This window comes from Podarcis raffonei, chromosome 12 (assembly GCF_027172205.1).
Source record: "Podarcis raffonei isolate rPodRaf1 chromosome 12, rPodRaf1.pri, whole genome shotgun sequence".
Lineage (NCBI taxonomy): Eukaryota > Metazoa > Chordata > Lepidosauria > Squamata > Lacertidae > Podarcis > Podarcis raffonei.
Genome location: NC_070613.1, coordinates 8,161,186 through 8,182,903, shown reverse-complemented (window position 1 = coordinate 8,182,903; position 21,718 = coordinate 8,161,186). Strand labels below are relative to the sequence as shown.

Sequence of the window (21,718 nt, the reverse complement as noted above, 5' to 3'; positions counted from 1 at the left end):
ACCCCAAGGTGGTTATCACCAATGGAAGCAAAGGCCTTGAAAAAACTCAATATGGAGACCAAATGGCCGAAATATTGGGAAATTTTGGAACAAGTAGGAGACAAATTGAAATTGCAGAGTTATGAAAAACTAAAGAATAAAGTGCGAGATTGGCTTCATTATTATCAAATAATTGAGGCATATAATCAGGACAAAAAATTGGATACCCGGTGGAAAAATCAAAATTGGAAACAGAACTGTTAGAGCCCAAAACTAAGTTTTTGTCAAGGATGTATGACTTGCTGTTGAAATGGAATATTCAGGATGAAACGGTGAAATCTGCTATGATTAAGTGGGCACAAGGTGTTGGACATAATATTATGTTCGCTGACTGGGAACAGTTATGGACCACAGGTATGAAGTTTACGGCATGCAATACCTTAAGAGAGAATATTATGAAAATGATATACAGGTGGTACATGACCCCAGTCAAGCTGGCAAAAATTTATCATTTGCCCGATAACAAATGTTGGAAATGTAAAGAAACAGAAGGTACATTCTTTCACCTTTGGTGGACGTGCCCAAGGATTAAGGTTTTCTGGGAGATGATATATAATGAATTGAAAAAGGTATTTAAATATACCTTCTTGAAGAAACCAGAGGCCTTTCTTCTGGGCATAGTCGGCCAACAGGTGCCAAAGAAGGACAGAACTTTTTTTATGTATGCCACAACAGCAGCAAGAATACTTGTCGCAAAGTATTGGAAGACACAAGACCTACCCACCCTGGAAGAATGGCAGATGAAGGTGATGGACTATATGGAATTGGCAGAAATGACCGGCAGAGTCCGAGACCAGGGAGAAGAGTCGGTGGAAGAAGATTGGAAGAAATTTAAGGACTATTTGCAGAAATATTGTAAAATTAATGAATGTTAGAATGATATTGGATTAAAAGTTATGTGGTTTTTAGCTATAATGCTATAAGGAGTATGAAAATAATGGACTATTAATAAGCAAAAATCTAATGTTACATTATTTTAAGATTAAAGATTAGGATAAGCAAAGAGGGGAAGGATTTGCTGAACTGACAAATTAAACTGGAATACAAAAAGGGAGGTTAGAGGACGTCCGGGAATTAAGTAAATGAAAGAATGTAATGGAAAGATGGAACTGTTTTTTTTATTTGTATTTTTCTTTTTTCTTTTTTCATTTTGTAAAACTTCAATAAATATTTTATATATATATAAAAAGAATATTGTCTTCCAAACAACTACTCTATTCCGAACTTAAAAATGGAAAGCATCATGTTGGTGGTCAACAAAAGAGGTTTAAAGACTGTCTCAAGGCAAATCTTTAAAAATGTAGTATAAACACTGATAACTGGGAAACACTGGCCTGCGAGCGCTCCAGTTGGAGAACAGCCTTTACCAAAGGTGTCATGGGCTTTGAAGACACTCAAACTCAGGACAAAAGAGAGAAACATGCTAAGAGGAAGGTACGTTTGGCAAACCCTCACCATGATCAACTCCTGCCTGGAAACCTATATCCCCACTGTGGAAGAAGAAGAAGAAGAAGAGTTTGGATTTGATATCCCGCCTTTCACTCCCTTTAAGGAGTCTCAAAGCGGCTAACATTCTCCTTTCCCTTCCTCCCCCACAAGAAACACTCTGTGAGGTGAGTGGGGCTGAGAGACTTCAGAGAAGTGTGACTGGCCCAAGGTCACCCAGCAGCTGCATGTGGAGGAGCGGAGACGCGAACCCTGTTCCCCAGATTACGAGACTACCGCTCTTAACCACTACACCACACTGGATCCAGAACTGGCCTCCACAGTCACTTACGGACTTATTGTTAATACCGTGTTTATGGAAGACAATCTTACTCGGCTACGAGTGATTGCCAAAGAAAGAAGAAGTCCCAGCCAGTATGATCAATGGCCTGAGATGATACGAGTTGCTGTTTACTGCTGAAAGTCTCGAAGGTCAGAGGTCCTTCACCTTCGCAGTAAGATATGGCAAATCAGTTGAGAAAGTGGTAACCCACCTATACTTTTAGGCAAGCAAATCACCCTAGATAGCTTGGCCAACTGAAAGATTGTATCGCCTTATACCAGTGTTTCTTAAACTTGGGTCCCCAGCTGTTTCTGGACTCCAACTTCCATCATCCTTGACCACTGGTCCTCCCAAAGTGTCCTGGGAGCTGTAGTTTGAGAGCCAGTGTGGTGTAGTGGTTAAGAGCGGTGGAATCCTAATCTGGTGAACCGGGTTCGCTTCCCCGCTCCTCCACATGCAGCTGCTGGGTGACCTTGGGCCAGTCACACTTCTTTGAAGTCTCTCAGCCCCACTCACCGCACAGAGTGTTTGTTGTGGGGGAGGAAGGGAAAGGAGATTGTTAGCCGCTTTGAGACTCCTTCGGGTAGTGATAAAGCGGGATATCAAATCCGAAAACCAAAATCCGAAATCCAAGGATTGCTGAGAGTTGTCAATCCCTCTTCACAGGGAGCTTGGGAAGCTATAGCTCTCTGAGGGGAATGGGGATCTCCAAACAACTCTCCACACCCTTCCTTAGCAAACTACAGTTCCCAGGATCCTTTGGGGGAGGGAAGCCATGATGGTTTAAAGTAGTATCATAGTGTATGGTGTGAATTGTGGCCCTAGTCTGGTTCACAAGAGACTTCAACGGTTAATATTCATCCAGTGGAGCCAACTTGAATAAAAAATTTTTGGGGAGGGCATGCCCCACAACAAGATGAGGCATGCACACAACATTTGAATAGCAATGCCCATTAATTTTGGAGAAGGCCCTCAAATATTTTATTGGGGGGAGCTGAAAGGACCTGGGCCCCTAGGAGTCAGCTCCGATGTATTCAGCCCAGTTTGGAGAGGAAAGTGGGGGAACACCCCCCCCCGCTCTGCTCTTTTAGCATTTGGAACTGGGCTGGTTGCATCTGGTCAGCCTAGAAAATAATATATTCCATCCATAGAGATTAAAAAACGAATAATAGCAAACGGCAGGAAAAAGGTCATTGGAAGCGGGCTAAATCGGAGCTTTAATCAAAACTAGAATGACAGGGAAGTATTTGGTCATAATACTTCCCTCCCTGCCTCTCTTTCTCATTTGAGATCTGAGCAGGCATTTGGGAATATTCCTCTGCTTTGATATTTATAAAGCACTTTGGCAAACCAATGAGGAACTACCAGACAAATATCTTCATGCCTTTCAAACACCGAGGAGGACTTCTGGGAATGTTTCTGCTCCTGACTGCAGAAGAGAGAGAGTCTTCAGTGCTCCCATGACAGAAAGTATTGAACATAAACTGATCAGATGTGACTAGCGCTGTGACAGGAAGATGTTTGGGCATAGCTCCCCCATGTTTGTTTTTCCGAAGCGAAGAGCGGCAGAAAGAGGGGTGTTAAGTATAACGGTTTAATTGTACACTGAAATGGAAATAACTCTGTATATGCTCTGTATGCGTCTTGCTAAGGGTTTGACGTTGGAAATTTCCACTGAGCTAAATTAGAGAGCTCTCTGAGCATCTAATGGGGTGCTAATCAACTTAGGGTGTACCTCTGCTCTGCTCTCTTATGTGGTGTTTAACTTTAGATCATGTGAGTGGTTATTCAGTCACAAATCTCCATCTTGAAGGGCGCTGTCTTTCTCTAAACCACAGAGAACAAAGGATGTGATAATGGTCTCTCTTCAGGAGAACATAGTCTTAGGTTGGAATACAGGCTAGGAAAGAGAAAGAGGTTTGTTTTTAGCCCTGATCATAGCTATGTTATGTTTTTAAGAAGCTGAACCATACAAGTGTATGATTTATACAACTATCTGGATGTATCATTGATTGCTTTGTGTTGGTGCTGACCTTTAAAGCCCTAAACGGCCTTGGTCCAGTATACCTGAAGGAGCGTCTCCACCTCCATTGTTCTGCCCGGACACTGAGGTCCAGCGCTGAGGGCCTTCTGGCAGTTCCCTCACTACGAGAAGCCAAGTTACAGGGAACCAGGCAGAGGGCCTTCTCGGTAGTGGCACCCGCCCTGTGGAATGCCCTCCCACCAGATGTCAAAGAGAAAAATAACTACCAAACTTTTAGAAGACATCTGAAGGCAGCCCTGTTTAGGGAAGCTTTTAATGTTTAATAGGTTATTGTATTTTAGTGTTTTGCTGGAAGCCGCCCAGAGTGGCTGGGGAAACCCAGCCAGATGGGCGGGGTATAAATAATAAATAATAATAATTATTATTTGTGTCTGTGTTTGGAACAAGTTTTGTGCGTAAAGCTTTTGAATCAATAATAATAATAATAATAATAATAATAATAATGATGATGATGATGATGATGATATCAGTAGTAGTAGTTCTTATTTATTAGTCTGGACAATTTTTATTTGTGATAAGGAGTGGGGAGAAAATCTGTGTTAGAAAATCAGGGTAACCTGGCTGAGATTGTGCATTGAGCTTTTGCTACTGTCCACTAGACCAGAACATCTGGAGGGCCCCAGGTTGGGGAAGCCATCATCACCGTCACCAGTGAAGGCTGGTCCATTAGGGCAAATAAAAGGGACACCTTCCCAGCCCTACCTGGCGATTGAACTTGGGACTTCCTGGGTACAGAACAGATGCTCTACCACTGAGCTATGGCCACAATGAGGGAGAGATGCCAGTGTATTCCATACTGTGAGCAGGAGTGGTCATTGTACTTGCAAGTAAGAGAAGCATAGTGATGCCTTCAGATGGCTTCAGAGTGGAGACCACCAACGTTCCTAAGGTGTGAAATTGCCCCTGAGGCATTGCGAAGGAGGAAAGCCACTTCTGAGCTAGGGAGGAGGTGGGGTTGCAGGCTTCACGTCCCTCCCCTCACACGCGGGGGCTGGCTTTCAGCCCCCGTGATACCAGGGGAATCCTCGGACGCATCACCACCCAGCCAGCCAATCGGCTGGCCCGGGGAGAGTGGCCGGTTCTATTTATGGCTGGCGCGGCCGAGGATCTCCCTCTTTCCCGCGTCTCAGCTGTTCAAGTTTTCCCCTCACCTCCCGCCCTTTAGGCTAGGCTCTCTGACGTTGCTATGGACTTCGGTTGGTCGCCGTCAAGGGGCCTGGTAGGAATTTTTTCCAATTGGCAGATTGGCACCAGCCACTTGGTTTTCGCCTACCTCGTAGCAAACTGTCACCACTCCCCAGTATTGGCGGTTAGGCATTGGTAGGCGTATTATTATGCAGATGAAGGGGGGGAAGGAAGCGCCATCACCTTCCCCCAAAACAGAAGGGTAGTCCAGTAAAGGATTCCGGGGAGCGTGGCCTTGTCCTAAGCCTATGGAGGTGAGGGCCTAAGGCACACACTCGAGCAGTGACCCCAGGGGAGCTCCTAGTTGACGTGCATCAGCGGGACTCCCCCTACTGGTGGTTAACCTTTACCGGTCTTCAAGCAAGCGGGCTGAAGCCGGTTAGTTGATAGGACCAATGCCTAAGCCAATACCGCTCAATTCCTGTAATCAATAAAGTTGTGGCCTAATTTGACCCATTATCTCGAATTCTTGTGTCTCGTGTCTTTATTTCTGAGGGGGAGGCGGGAACTCGCCACACAACCAGCCACTTCCACAAATCATGGCATCAACCACACCCTGGGCTTGCTATTTCCCTGCAGCTCAACTGCGAAAGGAGGTTTCCCTTTCCCCCATTCCTTTAGAGCAGCCTTTCTCAACCTTTAGGTCCCCAGATGTTGTTGAACTACAACTCCCATCTCTTTCTTTTTTCACCTCCCCAGGTGAAAGACTTCTGGGAAAAGATTTATAATGAATTTTTAAAAATGTTGAAAAATACATTTATTAAGAAACCAGAAGCCTTTCTACTTGGAATAACAGGACCAGAAACGCCCAAGAAGGAAGTTAGACTGTTTTTGTATGCCACTACAACAGGAAGACTTTCATTAGCCAAAAATTTCTTTATTTCTGAGGGGGAGGCGGGAACTCGCCACGCAACCCAAGTCTTTGGGTTGGAGAGGACAGGGAGCTTGCCGGGGTTTTCCAAAAACTGACAAACTTCATGCAACAAGAATGCGGAAAGCTCAGAGAGATACAGACCTCTTCAACCAGAATCGGCTCACACTGGGAGTAATTGGCCTTGGAGGCCCAGGTCCCGTTCCCCATGCATTCTCGGTAAACATTTCCTGACAGGAAGAACCAGAAATGAAATCAGATTAAACATCATCATCATCATAAATTTTATTTATACCCCGCCCTCCCCAGCCAAGACCGGGCTCAGGGCGGCTAACACCAGGTATAAAATCAATTGATTAAAATACAACTTAAAAACAAGACTAAAATACAACATTAAAATGCAACCTCATTTCAGTAGAAACTCAAATCAAAAAGTTTTTAGGGGATGAAAATGTCAAGTCTTCACCAAGGCCAACTATCCAGACTGGTCCTACGTGGGCCAGAAAAAAGCCCCAAAAAGGAGTTCCATCACAGGAGAAAGGAAAAAGGAAAGAGGGATCAAGTTGATTCCATGCCAAAGGCCTGGAATTGGTTTTCAACAACAAACAATGACATTATTATTATTAATAGTAGTAGTAAAAGGACCCCTGGATGGTTAAGTCCAGTCAAAGGCGACTATGGGATTGCGGCGCTCATCTCGCTTTCAGGCCAAGGGAGCCGGCATTTGTCCACAGACAGCTCATGTGGCCAGCAGGACTAAACCACTTCTGGTGCAACGGGACACCTTGACAGAAACCAGAGCGCATATAAACGCCGTTTACCTTCCTGCCACAGCGGTACCTATTTATCTACTTGCACTGGCGTGCTTTTGAACTGCTAGGTTGGCAGGAGCAGGGACAGAGCAACGGGAGCTCACTCTGTCATGGGGATTCGAACCACTGACCTTCTGATCAGTGAGCCCAAGAGCCTCAGTGGTTTAGACCACAGCGCCACCCACTCCCCATCCATTATTATTATTAGTAGTAGTATTACATGGGGGAAATCTCCCCCACCTGTTCAGGCAGGTAAGGCAGCAAATGAATTTATTAAGTTATGTAGAATATCCATATGCTACTTTTCAGGGCAAAGGCCTCCCCAAATAATTCACCAGCCTGCAGACCAGATACTGCCCACACTCTCCTCTTCTCTACCCTTCACCAGCTCAGCAATAAAGCTTGACAAAGGTCTTCTGTTCCAGCTAATAGGTAGGCTTTTCTAAATCTTTTTGTTTTTTTGGGGGGTGTAGCTGGGGGAAGGAAGGATTAACCCTCTCCCCCTGTTCCTGTACATCCACCAGGGCCAGGGCCTTCTCAGTGATGGCTCCAACCTGGTGGAATGCTCTGTCCCATGAGACCAGGGCCCTGCAGGATTTAACTTCCTTCCACGGGGCCTGTAAGACAGAGCTATTCCGTTTGGCTTTCAATTTGAACTTAGCCTGATCTTTTATTCCCCTTCCTTCCCTCCCCCTCCCCTTTTTATGAAGATTACCCACTCTGGGATCTCACAGCTGGTTCTCCCCTGGTCTCCTCGCTGGCCCAAATAGGACTAATTTAGCCAGCTAGCCCTGGTGATCATCTAATGTTTATTGGATGGATTTCCCCCCTAAATTGATTTTGAATTCTGAATTTATTGTTATTTGCGTTTTATACTGTATTTTATGCTGTTTTTTGTTGCATCAATTAAGTGTTTTAATTTTGTTGTTAGCCGCCTTGAGCCTGGTTTTCTGAACCGGGAAGGGTGGGGTATAAATATATTATTATTATTATTATTATTATTATTATTATTATTATTATTATTATTATTTTCATCCTTGGATGCATTTAAGCAGAGGCTGGCCACCAGCCATGTACCATCTAGTTGAGATTCCTGCACACTTCTAATTCTATAAACAAACAAAAAAGAACGCCTTAAACGAGCGATTGAAACACCATTCCATAGCTCAGCATAACACTTGTGTGAAATCAATCTTGGTGCTAAGAAGATATGCCTTGAAACGGGTGAGAATGTAAAACCATTAAAACTGAAAGTGGAGAATAATATCTGGGCTTTTTTTCCTAAGCTAATGTAGATGAGTCTGAGCATACGATACGATACAATACAATACTCTTTATTGTCATTGTCCCATACAGAACAACAAAATTGAAAAAATCTACATCAGACATTCAGAAACCAACAAGCCTGCTATCCCAGCTAACCCCCTAGAAACTCTGATACTCCATAATTAAATGCAATATATGTCCATAGAGACTACCTTACACTGCGTTTAAAACCAAAATCGCATTTGGATAGAAACTGTTTCTCAGGCGGCTAGTCCTAGTCTTTATAACCCTGTACCTTCTTCCAGAAGGCAGAAGCGGAAAGAGATAATTTCTGGGGTGCGCACTATCCTGCGCTATCTCTGCAGCTTTCTTATGGCACCTGACAGCATAGATTTGATCCAAGGTGGGAAGAGTGCACCCAATTATTCTCTCCGCAGTCTTTACAACCCTGAACAGCATTGTTTTCCCCCCTGAACTTGCAGCTCCCAAACCACACACACAGACCATAAGGTAATACACTCTCAACAGTACAATGGTAAAATGCCATCAACAGGTCCTTTGAGAGATTGTTTTTCCGGAGGATTCTCAGAAAATATAACCTCTGCTGTGCTCTCTTCATCAGGTCTTTACTGTTTTCTCCCCAGCTTAGGTCAATGCTATTGAAGGAGATGTTCTTGTTGCAATAAATAAAAGGATTCTAAGGAAAACAGGAAAAAATGATACAACGCGGTTCTGTCGTTTGACAACCAACCAACCAGGTTTACAGTGGTGCCTTGGTTCTCAAACTAAATCTGTTCCAGGAGTCCGTTCGACTCCCAAAACCATTCGAAAACCAAGGTGCAGCTTCTGATTGGCTGCAGGAGCTTCCTGCACTCAATCAGAAGCCGAGGAAGCAATGCCGGATGTTGGGCTTCTGAAAAATGTTTGCAAACCGGAACACTTATTTCCGGGTTTGCTGCATCTGGGAACGGATTTGTTCGACAACTAAGCCGTTTGGGAACCAAGGTACCACTATACAGTGGACCCTCGAGTTACGTTACCTTCAGGTAACATAACTTTCGGGTTGTGAATGCGGCAAACCTGGAAGTGTATTCTTCTGGGTTTCGCCGAGTGTGCATGCGCAGAAGTGCTTGGGCACCGTGCGTGTGCGCAGAAGCGCTCTATCATGCTGCACATGATGCTGGGGGACGCAGGTGGGGCACTGTGGGTTAAACCACAGAGCCTATGACTTGCCGATCAGAAGGTCGGCGGTTCGAATCCCCACGACGGGGTGAGCTCCCGTTGCTGGGTCCCTGCTCCTGCCAACCTAGCAGTTCGAAAGCACATTAAAGTGCAAGTAGATAAATAGGTACCGCTTCGGTGGAAAGGTAAACGGCGTTTCCATGCGCTGCTCTGGTTTGCCAGAAGCGGCTTAGTCATGCTGGCCACCTGACCCAGAAGCTGTACGCCGGCTCCCTTGGCCAATAAAGCGAGATGAGCGCCACAACCCCAGAGTCGGCCACGACTGGACCTAATGGTCATGGGTCCCTTTACCTTTACCTTTACTGACAAATATAAGAGACCCAAAAGATGAAATGTTTGTGGAAGATTGGATACCCTTTTTTGGATTATTTGAGAAAATGCTATAGTCAAATGAAATTTCAGGCAAGACTGGAAGCATAGGCAAAGGGATTGAGATGATAAAGGAATGTAATGTAGGGCCTATGTTACATAAATAAGTACAGTGGATGCTCGGGTTGCGAATGTGATCCGTGCCAGAGGCACGTTCGCAACCCGCAGTGTTCACAACCTGCAGTGCCGTGTCTGTGCATGCACGGGTTGCGATTCGGCGCTTCTGCTCATACGCAAAGCACGATTTAGCGCTTCTGCGCATGCGCGACCGCCCAAACCCGGAAGTAACCTGTTCCTGTACTTCCGGGTTTTGGTGGGTCCGTAACCCAAAAAAACGCAACCTGAAGTGTCTGTAACCCGAGGTATGACTGTACTGCATTTTAGGCAGTAGGTTAAAGCATTTGAAGAGAAACATCATGGAAGTAAGGATGGGAAGTCAAATGCTAAGGCGATATTGTATGGAAACTGAACTGAATTTGTTAAATTGTGGGGAAATGAATAAAATATTATCATAAAAAATAGAACAGACCCTTTGAGTTAAGATCTTTTTACAGGAGAAAGAAAGAGAAACTTAAAGTTCTGTTTAGTGCACTCACCACAAATCAGAACACACTCTCCTGCTCCCATCAGAGTTGTGCCATCATTATTCTTTTTAAAAATAAAACTGAGAATCTTCCTTTCAAACATTGATCTGCTTTTCCTTTGAACAAGCTGTACTGAATAATTGCGGTCATTTGGATAATGAAGGCAAGGGGGTGGGAGGTTATTGTTTTCTTCTGCTCACTGATAAATTGAAGTTTCCCCCTGACTGATTTCTCTGAAAGCAAACTAATAGTATCAAGAGCCTTTCAGCTAAATTGATTGCCAATTCCCTTGCTGGCCTCCTCCCGTTGGGAATATCAGATCACCCACAGGAATCGGAATTCAGGCTTGAACGATTGCTTAACGGCACAGAAGTCGCTAACGCAGAAGTGGTCACAGTTGCAAACATGATGCGACATGTCAAGAATCATAGAACCATAGAATTGTAGAGTAGGAAGGGACCCCCAGGTCCAGGGTCTTGCAGTCTCGGGGTGGGAAGAATTTCAGCTCGTGAAGAGCTGAGCAGGGGACAAACAGATATTGCTACTGAGCTTATTAACAGACTTTTTTTTTGCCCTTCCTACCAGCTCCAACTGAGGGGTGGGGAGGGAGTTGGCAAGCGCCATTTCCTTTTCCCCCAAATGATTTTTATTGAGATTTAAGAACACCAACACCAACCAACACCAACCAACAAAAACATCAGGTCTTATTACATATATCCTACTTTATACTCCATAGAGCCATTGACTTCTGTCCTTCCCTTCCACAAGTTTTCCTGTTCCAATCTATAATTCACAGTTTCATTAATTAAAAATTACACCGTGACATAAGATTTATTTCAATCCTGCCAATGTTTTCATATTTGTACAGTTCTCACTTATATAAACCATAAATTCTGTGTGTCAATTTGGCCATTTCAGCGTATTCTACCAGCTTTATCTGCCATTCTCTTACCGTCGGAATCTCCTGGAGCTTCCACATTTGGGCTATCAATATTCTAGCTGCTGTTGTTGCATACAGATATAGTCTTTGGTCTGTCTTCTTAATATCTTCTCCCACCAAGCCTACCAAAAATTCTTCCGGCTTTTTGGGAAAACTATACTTAAACATCTTTTTTAACTCATTATGGACCAATTCCCAAAACTCTTTTATTTTATTACATGACCACCACATGTGGTAGAAGTCGCCGTCTTTTCCTTGCATTTCCAACAAGTTTTACTACTTGTCCTATACATTTTTGCCAATTTGGTGGGAGTGAGATACCAACGATAGACCATCTTCATAACATTCTCTTTTAAGGCAGAGCATGCGGTGAATTTTAGACTCTCATCCCAGAGTTTAGCCCATGCATCATAGTCTATGTTATGTCCGAAATCAATAGCCCATTTTGTCATGGCCTCTTTTATGAATTCATCTTTTATGAATTGTTTGGCAAGCGCCATTTCCAAAGCGAAGTTGCCTGGTCCACACCTCCTGACTAAGGCAGCTTAAGTCCAAGCCATTTAAAAGATGGCATCCCCTCATACGAACCTGCCTGGGTTTTGAGATCGTAGTGGGAGGCCTTTCTCTTGGTCCTGCCACCCTCACAGGCATTCTTGGTGTAATAATAATAATAATAATAATAATAATAATAATAATAATAATAATTTTATTTATATCCCCCCCCCCAGCCAAAGCCGGGCTCAGAGCGGCTAACAACAGTAAAAGTAACACAGGTTCCATAAAATCACAATCAATTAATTGAAATACATTCTAAAATCAATACATTCTAAAATCAATTCAGAATCAATAATAATAATAATAATATAATTTTATAGGAACATGGGAGAGGGTCTTCTTGGTGGTGGCTCCCAGACTTTGGAACTCCTTCCCTAGAGAAGCTAGGCTGACTTCCCCCTTGTTTTTCCAACAGACTTTTGGGAACAGGCTGCTTTTAAGGAAAGGGCTGATGCCATGAGGTTTTTATGGTATTTATTGGTATGATATATAGACTCAAAGAAGCATAGAGTTGGAAGCGACCCTGAGGGTTATCTAGGAATCTCAACTAGATAGACAGGCAGATAAATAAACAGATAGATTTAATCACTGGGGGGACGCATACCCCAAAACATTTTGTAAGTCTTTGTACTTTTGTCCATTTACTGTATTTATTTCCCCCGATTTGAACTGTAAAATGGTGATTTTCTTGAGTCAAAATGTGAGTACACCTAAACATTTATTATTATTTTTAAAGAAAAAAAAGGCACTGGCTTTAATTCTATCATTGTTTTTAATTATTGCTTTTTCTATGTTTTTTGGCAGTTCTTATCTGTAGACTTTGAGTCCCTGTCACTGAGTCCCTGTCAGGGAAAAAGGCGGAGTAGTAGTAGTAATAGTAGTAGTAGTAGTAGTAGTAGTAATAATAATAATAATAATAATAATAATAATAATAATGTGCTTTTTATGTGGGTACATTTCATAAGCACATAAGAAAGGTCTGCAGGATCAGGCCAAAGACCCATCTAGTCCAGCATTGTGTGCTGACTATGTTCTGCCTTCATAGTCCAACCCACTTCAATCATACCATCCAACATTTCTCCCATGAAAACAGGGGAGTCATATTTCATAATAATAATAGTAACAAATAATAATATTTATACTCTATCCATCTGATTGGGTTGCCCCAGCCACTCTGGGTGGCTTCCAACATATATAAAAACATAATAAAACATTAAACATTTAAAACCTTCCCTATACAGGGCTGCCTTCAGATGTCTTCTAAAGGTTGCAATAATAAAATTATTATTATTAGGGAATAGGACGTCCTTATTTTCATCAGAGAGATGCTGGAGGGTATGCTTTCTTCTATTATCAATCAAGGGGCAATATATATTGCGACGATATAAAACCAAAATTCACACAGCATTGCCGGCGAAAACAGTAGATGTTTTTCAGACACTTTTGGACCAAATTGATTTTTTTTTTCTGGGTGTGTGTGTGTGTCTATAATTCTGGGTGCCTTTCTTTGCCTTGTGATTCTGTACACACCTTTCCTGCACTTAATATCTGAATGACGCCTGGCATTTTCTAGCCTCCAACTCTGCTCCCAAGTGATTAAATGGAGGATTTTGTCGAGATAGGGTTTAGCCAAAAATTCATTTTCTTCAGCTGAACGCAGTCAGAAGCACTGCGTTAAAATTGCTTTCTGGAATATTAGATTTGTTTGCTGACAGTTGTAAAAGATAGTTTTGACAGGAGTTCATTCTGAATCATATTCTGGCACCAGGAATAGATTGGGAACTTCAAAATAAAGGGCAATGAGAATTAAAGTATGTATATACATACACACACACACACACACACGATAATTGCAAGGTGAAAAAAAATTAATCAGCTCAGTTGCCACAATTATTTAAAACACCTCCTAGTGATAGGTTTCGTTTTTCTATCTATTTTAAAAAAATTCTTACAATCCAACTCGCTCAAATTATTTTCCAAGCGGGGGGGAAATCAAGGATCCATTTTCTAGCTGATGAATATATTCATGGCGAAGCCTCTGCAATCTCATTTTTATGGTGATTAGCTTAAATTCAGAGGAGAGGAAGCTTCCTGAGCTAGAGGCAGATAGCACTTTCTTTTTTCTCAGAGCGATGAAGGCGGTTCAATACAGAGATCAGCGTTTGCGATTTCCCACTTCTGCCTCTGGCCAAGCGGATCAGGCAAGTTTTCGTATCATTTCAAAAACCTGCCAACCTTGCGTGTCCGGAGAGAGAACAAAGGGGCAACATCCATTTAGTTGCACGCCCTGTTTTCACAGCGGCCGACCAGATACTTGTAGAAAGCTTGTAAGCAGGATTCAAGCGCCACAGTATCCTCATGCAGGTGAGTGGCAAATGCTGTCTCCGCTGAATTCTTGCCATCCATCCTTATCCCAACCCAAGCTAGCGAAATTCCTCCAGAGACAGAAAGCAAACAGACTACCATTTGCTGAAAATAAAAAGATGGCGAGAGAGTTCTTGTGCTGGAGTCATGCTCAGGGCCGGATTTAGGTTTAATGAGGCCCTAAGCTACTGAAAGGGAAGGGGTTGGCACTGTGGGTTAAATCACAGAGCCTAGGACTTGCCGATCAGAAGGTTGGCGGTTTGAATCCCCGCAACGGGGTGAGCTCCCATTGCTTGGTCCCTGCTCCTGCCAACCTAGCAGTTCGAAAGCACATCAAGTGCAAGTAGATAAATAGGTACCACTCCGGCAGGAAGGTAAACAACGTTTCCGTGTGCTGCTCTGGTTCGCCAGAAGCAGCTTAGTCATGCTGGCCACATGGCCCAGAAGCTGTCCGCCGGCTCCCTCGGCCAGTAAAGTGAGATGAGCGCCGCAACCCCAGAGACGGCCGCGACTGGACCTAATGGTCAGGGGTCCCTTTACCTTTACCTTTATCCTTATCCCAAGCTAGTGAAATTCCTCCAGAGACAGAAAGCAAACAGACTACCATTTGCTGGAAATAAAAAGATGGTGAGAGTGTTCTTGTGCTGGTGTCGTGCTCAGGGTCGGATTTAGGTTTGATGAGGCCCTAAGCTACTGAAGGTAATGGGGCCCTTTACATGTCCAGCTGTCCTTTGTCAACAACAAATTGTCTGTTTTTTGTGTTGAATATATGCTATATGGTAATTTATGGACCTAATAGGTTTCTCAAGGTATTTGCACATGTAGAATATAGGCACCCTATATATAGAAATGAGCAAACCAGTGATATTTTAAGGGAGCAGGCTAGCAGGCGGGGCCCATGACTAACATCACAGAAGCCTACACAACAAAAACACTGTTGCTGTATGTAGGTTTTATTTTAGTTCTTTTTTATCTTATCTTTTGGAAATGTACATCCAGGGGTTTTTTCCTTTAATTTTTTTGGGGGCCCCCAAGAGAGTGGGGCCCTAAGCTATAGCTTGCTTAGCTTATACAGTGGCACACAGGGTTACATACGCTTCAGGTTACATACACTTCAGGTTACAGACTCCGCTAACCCAGAAATATTACCTCAGGTTAAGAACTTTGCTTCAGGATGAGAACAGAAATTGTGCAGTGGTGGTGCAGCAGCAGCAGTAGAAGGCCCCATTAGCTAAAGTGGTCTTCAGCTTAAGAACAGTTTCAGGTTAAGAACGGACCTCTGGAATGAATTAAGTACGTAACCAGAGGTACCACTGTACGTAAATCCGGCACTGGTTGTGCTTGCAGATTCCCTACAGGCATCAGGTTGGCCACTGTGACCACGTGTCAGGAGGCTGTCAGGCTAGCCCAAGTCATCCACAGGACAGGGAAGCACAGGAGGCACAGAATGCGGCTAGCTTTGAATTAACAGAAAAGGACAACACAGCAGAATCTGCTGGTTTGTCTTCATTCAGCGGAGACGTTGTTGAAACTGACCACTGGCCTTGCCGTTCCCCCTCTAGCTTCTCACTCTGGATCGTTCCCAAGAAGATGAAGAGGGTGGACTCCACCTCTGAACCTGCCTGGCTTATTGCTCAGGAGCGTGCAGGACTCTCCTTGAGGAAGGTATCAGAGGGGAAGGAGCGCCAGCAGGACTGGGACTGTCCTGCTGCTGGGTAGCAGGGGCAACGTCTGAATCCTCTCTACCTGAGTTTGTGCTCACACTGCGACTCTCAGCCTCTAACCCTGTCCTGGAAGGCCCTCCTCCTTCTGACCCTCCTTAATCGCTCAGTGCCCCTGCTTCTAGCACCTCCCAGGTCGTCCCTTCCCCAGACTGCTCCCCAGTGTCCCACCAAAGTGATCCAGGGTCCAAATTGTCTTCTGTGTCATCTCTGGGCAGGCAGCTCCCACCACTCTGTTAGAATTCCTGCTCCATGGCTGCAGTCATGGGACTGTTGTCTTTCACATGATGGTATATGTTTTGACTCCACAGAGTGGGAAGTGATGGAGACAGGATGTTTGTGTTACTGTGTTCCGTGAAGTGGAACTATTGTCCTTTGTTCTTTTTCTCTTTGCTGTCTGATGCTAGAGAGAGAGGGAGCCATGTTGCAGTGCTCCGTGTGTATTTATATGTCAATAAAGTAGATTAGCCAAAATGCTGAGTTGCTGAGGTCTGTCACGCAAGTTGCGCAAACTCTGCGGATCCCTAAGTGTGCCGGTGTTGGTTGGCATCAGTCGTTGTGATGTTTGGGCTGAAGAAAGCTTTTGAATCTCCCGAACGATCAACCAGGAGGGAGGGAACATGCCAGTCGGGCATGTGTCTCTGCCAGAGTCCTACTCAAGTGTAGACTTAACTCCTGACACACTCTTCCACATCCAGCCATGGGATGCTGGACTAGATGGGCCACTGGCCTGATCCAGCCAGGGCTCTATGTGTGTGTTGTTGGTGGAGCCCAGTGGAAAACCCTGCCATGGGGTATTTTGAGAGCAGGGCAGGGCAAGACCTGGCACAAGGATCAGACTCGAGTTTCCTCCTTTCCCACTCTCAATCACAGCCGCCACAAGTGTGTGGACTGAAGATGTGCTGGTGGTTTTGCTGCTCTGCCAGCGCTGTCTGTGGATTGCACCATTAAGTTCCAATTCACCCACCTACTGGAGTTCCCAAAGACTGAATTTGCCCATCACTCAAATGTTTCCGGACAGTGGGGCAGATCTACTATGAAACGAATGAAGCTTAAGCTTCAGGGCTCCTAATCCCAGAGGATCCCCAGAAGTGACTTCAGTCTGCATTGCTTGAACATTTTAGGTCTAGGAGACCCAATTTGAGTTGCAGGACTCACATCGATCAATTTTTTGTTGTATATACAGCGGTACCTTGGTTTTTGAACAGATTCGTTTTCGAACAACTTGGAACCCGAAAGCTGCAAACATGGAAGTAAGTGTTTGGGATTGCGAACTTTCTTTGGAAGTCAAATGTGCTCTGTTTTGAGTGCCACACTTCTGTTGTGGGTGCTACGCTGAGGTCTGTCTGTTTTTGCTATTTATTTTGCGGTTTTTTGTGTGGCTTTTTGTTTTGTTTTTGTGACTGTGTAGAACCCAGTTCAGCGACTGATTGATTGATTGTGTGACTGCGGAAATGGATAAAAGATGCAAAGCCAAGAGAACCATTGACAGAACAACAACAGAGGTAAAGAAGCAAATTATTTCTAAGCATGAAAGTGGTGTCCGTGTAAGTAATCTGGCAAGTGATCTGTTTTAGGGGTTGTTTTTCAAAGTCTGGAATGGATTCATCCATTTTGCATTACTTTCTATGGAAAAGCGCACCTTGGTTTCGGAATGCTTTGGTTTTGGAACGGGCTGCCGGAATGGATTAAGTTTGAGAACCAAGTGTGACGTTAACATATGACAGTGTTGGAGGTGAAATAGTTAAACAGGTTACCCAATCAGGACCCAGGGGGTGGAGTCAGAGGGACTATAAAACCAGCTCTGGGAGGGGCAAAGGGAGGAGTTTGTTGGGAGTTGGGTGGTTGGTTGGAGTGGGAGTGAATTGGGATAGAGTCTGTGGGTAGGTCGAGTTAGTGTAGCGAAAGAAGCTGAGTCAGGAACAGTTAGGAGCTAGGAAGACAAGAAAATATCTGAGAGGCGGCTTAGTGAGTGAGAGCAGGTAGCGGAAGTTATAGGTCTGGATAGGCACCCCATGATTGTAATTGACCGATACCGTTTATGAAACCACACGCTTGTTAACCTGCAATAAATAAACAAAAGTTTATGTTCCAATTTAACCCTGACTGGACTCAATATTATACCAGGTAGGCCCTGAGTGGTGGCAGCGGGAAGTAAAGTGGTGGCACAGGGATCAATAGGTGGTGAAACGTCCGGGGACCCTGTGTGATCGCCACATCAAGGTACCACTGTATTTCAACAAAGTTTGAGAGTCAGTAGCACAGATGTCAAGGTGTGGTGATCTGTTGTGGAACAAGCCCATTGAAGAAGATTAACAGTGGTTATCCAAAACTCACTGCTGGTTGTGAACAGGTCACCATAACACTTCAAATTTCAGGTCCTCCAAAACGTAGGTCCGCTGCTGCTTCCAGTCAAGCACTTCCAAGCAAAGAGGCACCCCAGGTTTGGTATGGCTTTGAGTGATTTTATCTGCACAGCACTGGAGACATTGCATTGTGGGGGCTCTGGGAAGGTGTATTGACCCTGTTGTCAGAGGCGAATTCTTGCCACCCACCCTCCATCCTCACTAGCAAAATTCCCCCGAGAGACAGAAAGTCAACAAATGGAGCAACTCTGGCCAAATTATCTGTGGCCGCTGCTAGATGGTCAGTGCTGATTTCAACACTGTCTCAGTGATACATTCAGAGAGCGATGCAAATGCAGAACTGTGTACTTTAAAATGACTTCAGTGTACCTTGCATTCCAGCTACTTAGGAATAATCTAATTATGATCGGGCGAGGCGAGGGTGCGGGGTACGTGCCAATTATTTTTATTTTTCGACAAGGGTTACATATCTAGCCGCCTCAATTAAGATGAAAAATGTAATCTACCTTCATCCATGCATGACAGCGAGCCTGTGTAAAGACAGCAGTGATAGATTGGCAGAGCTGATAACATTTGCCTCGGGAACAAATGCCGGCAATTAAAAGTGTGCTTTGCCAGCTTAAGGGCAGGTGGTTGGTTGACCCCAAGGCAACTACTTGTAGAAAGATGTTGTTGTGATTGCAAATTGCCTGGACTTGAGACAGATTGGCTTCCTAACCTCCCGGAAAACTACGAGTACTTTTCGCACAGCACATATTTACGCCGGAGCTAGGTTGCTCTGTGGGGCAGGCTCCTGTCAACAAGGAACACCTTTGTTGAAAGAACTGTACCGGCTGCCGAGTTCAATGTCTTCAGAGATTCAGGACAGACAAGAGAAAGTACTTCACCAGTGAAGGAATGGGTTTCTGTGCAGTCAGTTTGAAACTGACCCAAACTCCCCCCCCTTCTTCTTTCTCCAAGAAAGCATTTCTAAAATGCATAAACTTGAGCTGTTGAGCAAATGCATAACAAGAACAGAGCTGCATAAACAAAGCTCTCTCCTTTATCAGTCACGGCAACGGATGACCTTGGCTGTTCCAGTGGAGTAGGGATGACATGTCTAGGTCTTATCTTATGTCCTGACCACACTCTGACGCACAGACCTAGTCCGAGAACAGTGTCAGAGTATGTTCTTGGAGTTGGTGACCTCTTGTTCCAAGATAAGAGTGTAGGAAGGAAAACCCTTTTATGGTCAGGAGTTCAGGAAGGAAATCCCTTTTATGGTTAAGAGTGCCGGAGCAGGGACATCTGTGATGCCAACCTGCGTGGACAAGCTGACGTGGCTGGATTCCTGGGGAAGGGGGAGAGGGTGCCTGGAGGATATATATATTGCATGAAATTTCTCATTTCTTTGGACTTGCTGTGGACTGACCACGCAAGTGCCTTTCTGCTGCTCCGGAGAGCAGAAATAAAGAACTCTTTCTCTGAACCAACCCTCGGTGTCATTTGACTTCCTTCCTCCCGTCCGGGAGCAATGCAGAGCCCACCAAAGTCTAATAAGGCTACACCAGCACACAGCCAAAATATGGAATTCACTTTCGGAAGACACAGTGTCGGCCGCCAACTTGGATGGCTTCAGCAGAGGATTGGACAAACCCGATCGTTGGTATGTTGGACCAGGACCTGGGAGACCAGGGTTCAAATCTCTACCTGGCTGTGAAGAACACCTGGTGGCCTGGGGCCAGTCACTGTCCCTCAGCCTACCCTACTTCAGGGTTGTTGTGGAGTTAAAATGGGGAGGGGGGAGAATCTTGTACATTCACCTTGGAGGTAAGGTGGGATTATAAATGCATAGCCTCCAACATATCTCAGATTAAAATAGGGATGTCCTAAGAAAAAGTGGGACATTCCGGGATCAAATCAGAAACCAAGATGGCTTCTGTAAGTCCGGGAGTGTCCCTGGAAAATAGGGGCACTTGGAGGGTCTGTAAAATGCAATAAATAAATAAAGCTTCCCACGGCTGTTAGTGACAGGGTGAGCTCCCGTTGCTCAGTCCCTGCTCCTGCCAACCTAGCAGTTCAAAAGCACGTCAAAGTGCAAGTAGATAAATAGGTAACGCTCTGGCAGGAAGGTAAATGGCGTTTCTGTGTGCTGCTCTGGTTCATCAGAAGTGGCTTAGTCATGCTGGCCACATGACCCAGAAGCTGTAAGCCGGCTCCCTCGGCCAATAAAGCGAGATGAGCGCCACAACCCCAAAGTCGGTCACGACTGGACCTAATGGTCAGGGGTCCCTTTACCTTTATTCTGTTACCATTGTCGGAAGCAGAATTGTTGCCTCTGACTACCACTTGCTAGGAATTACAAGTGGGGAGAATGCTGTTGCATTCAGGTTCTAACTTGTGGAGTTCCCATGCGTTGGCCAATGTGAGGACAGGCTGCTGGACTAGATAGGCCTTTGTGGTGGTCCAGTAGGGCCCTTCTTTTGTCTTACCTTTTACAAAAGCCTAAAGAACTCAAGACTAGGTCACTTTAGAGATTGCCTTACCCCGGTTATGCCCCCCTGGTTCCTGTGTTCAGTTGATGAGGCCTTGCTGGTGCTGCCAGACCGGTCAGTGCTTCCTGACAACAAGGCCTTGACAACATGGCTGCACCAGCCTCATGGAAATCCGTCTCCTTGGCAATGAGACAGGCAGCTGCAATTCTGTGTTGTAGATGCCTCCTTTTCACACAGGTCCTCTCTAGCTGATTTGTTGGTTTAAGATAGTTTGCAGCTGATAAAACAAGACTGGAGGACTGTGTGTGTGTGTGTGTGTGTATGTATTTAATAATGTACTTCAATAAATAAATATTGTGGTGTGTTTTTTTACCAACTAGAGGGCTTCTAGAAACCTATAGATGGCCCCAAGTGTGGTTCTTAAATACCTATGAATGCATCACCTGTGAAGACCAGATCAATGCCCTCAAGAGGACTTGCCATATTTTATTTTTTATTATTTTATTTATTAGATTTATATATTTCCCATCATCACAAGATTTCATGGTGGTTCACAAGATATACTTTGTGGAGTATGAAACTCAATGCATGCCTGCAGCTATTTGTTCATATTGGGTTGGATCCAGACTAAGTTAGTTGAATTTAGTCCCCACTGAAATAAGTTATGCCATACGATAAGGCCTATTGATTTCAGTGGGAGTTCCATACAAGCAACTCATGGTCTGGATCAAAACCATGGCATTTGATGTGAAAGTCTGGTGATCATCTCCTGCCTTGGCTGGGTTGCCTCAGCATGACTCAGGCGTTGGAAGGGGGGGGGGGACTAAAAACTGTCAGAAAAGGCATTAGAAGATGTTGATATAAACACCATCTCCAACTCCTCGAAAAATTCTATCAACAATGTCTCTGAAATTTTTTACACATCGTTTGGGAAGACAGGCAAACTAATGCCAGTGTACTGGAAGAAGCAAAGATCACCAGTGTCGAAGCAAGGATTCTTCAACATCAACTTATTTGGACTGGTCATGTTGTGTGGATTCCTTAAAGCAACTACTCTATTCCCAACTTAAAAATGGAAAGCGTAATGCTGGTGATCAACAAAAGAGGTCTAAAGACGC

General features: G+C 44.5%; 1 protein-coding gene across 5 annotated transcripts in view; it reads right to left on the bottom strand.

Annotated features, from left to right (window-relative positions):
• The window catches only part of CRHR2 (corticotropin releasing hormone receptor 2), a 191,179-nt gene that overhangs the window by 63,069 nt on the left and 106,392 nt on the right, over positions 1–21,718 (bottom strand). For all 5 annotated transcript variants that reach the window (XM_053359521.1, XM_053359522.1, XM_053359519.1 and 2 more), the window contains one exon: positions 6,052–6,137. In XM_053359521.1, coding sequence (XP_053215496.1) covers positions 6,052–6,137 — 86 coding nt within the window. The remainder of the gene's footprint in view (positions 1–6,051; positions 6,138–21,718) is intronic.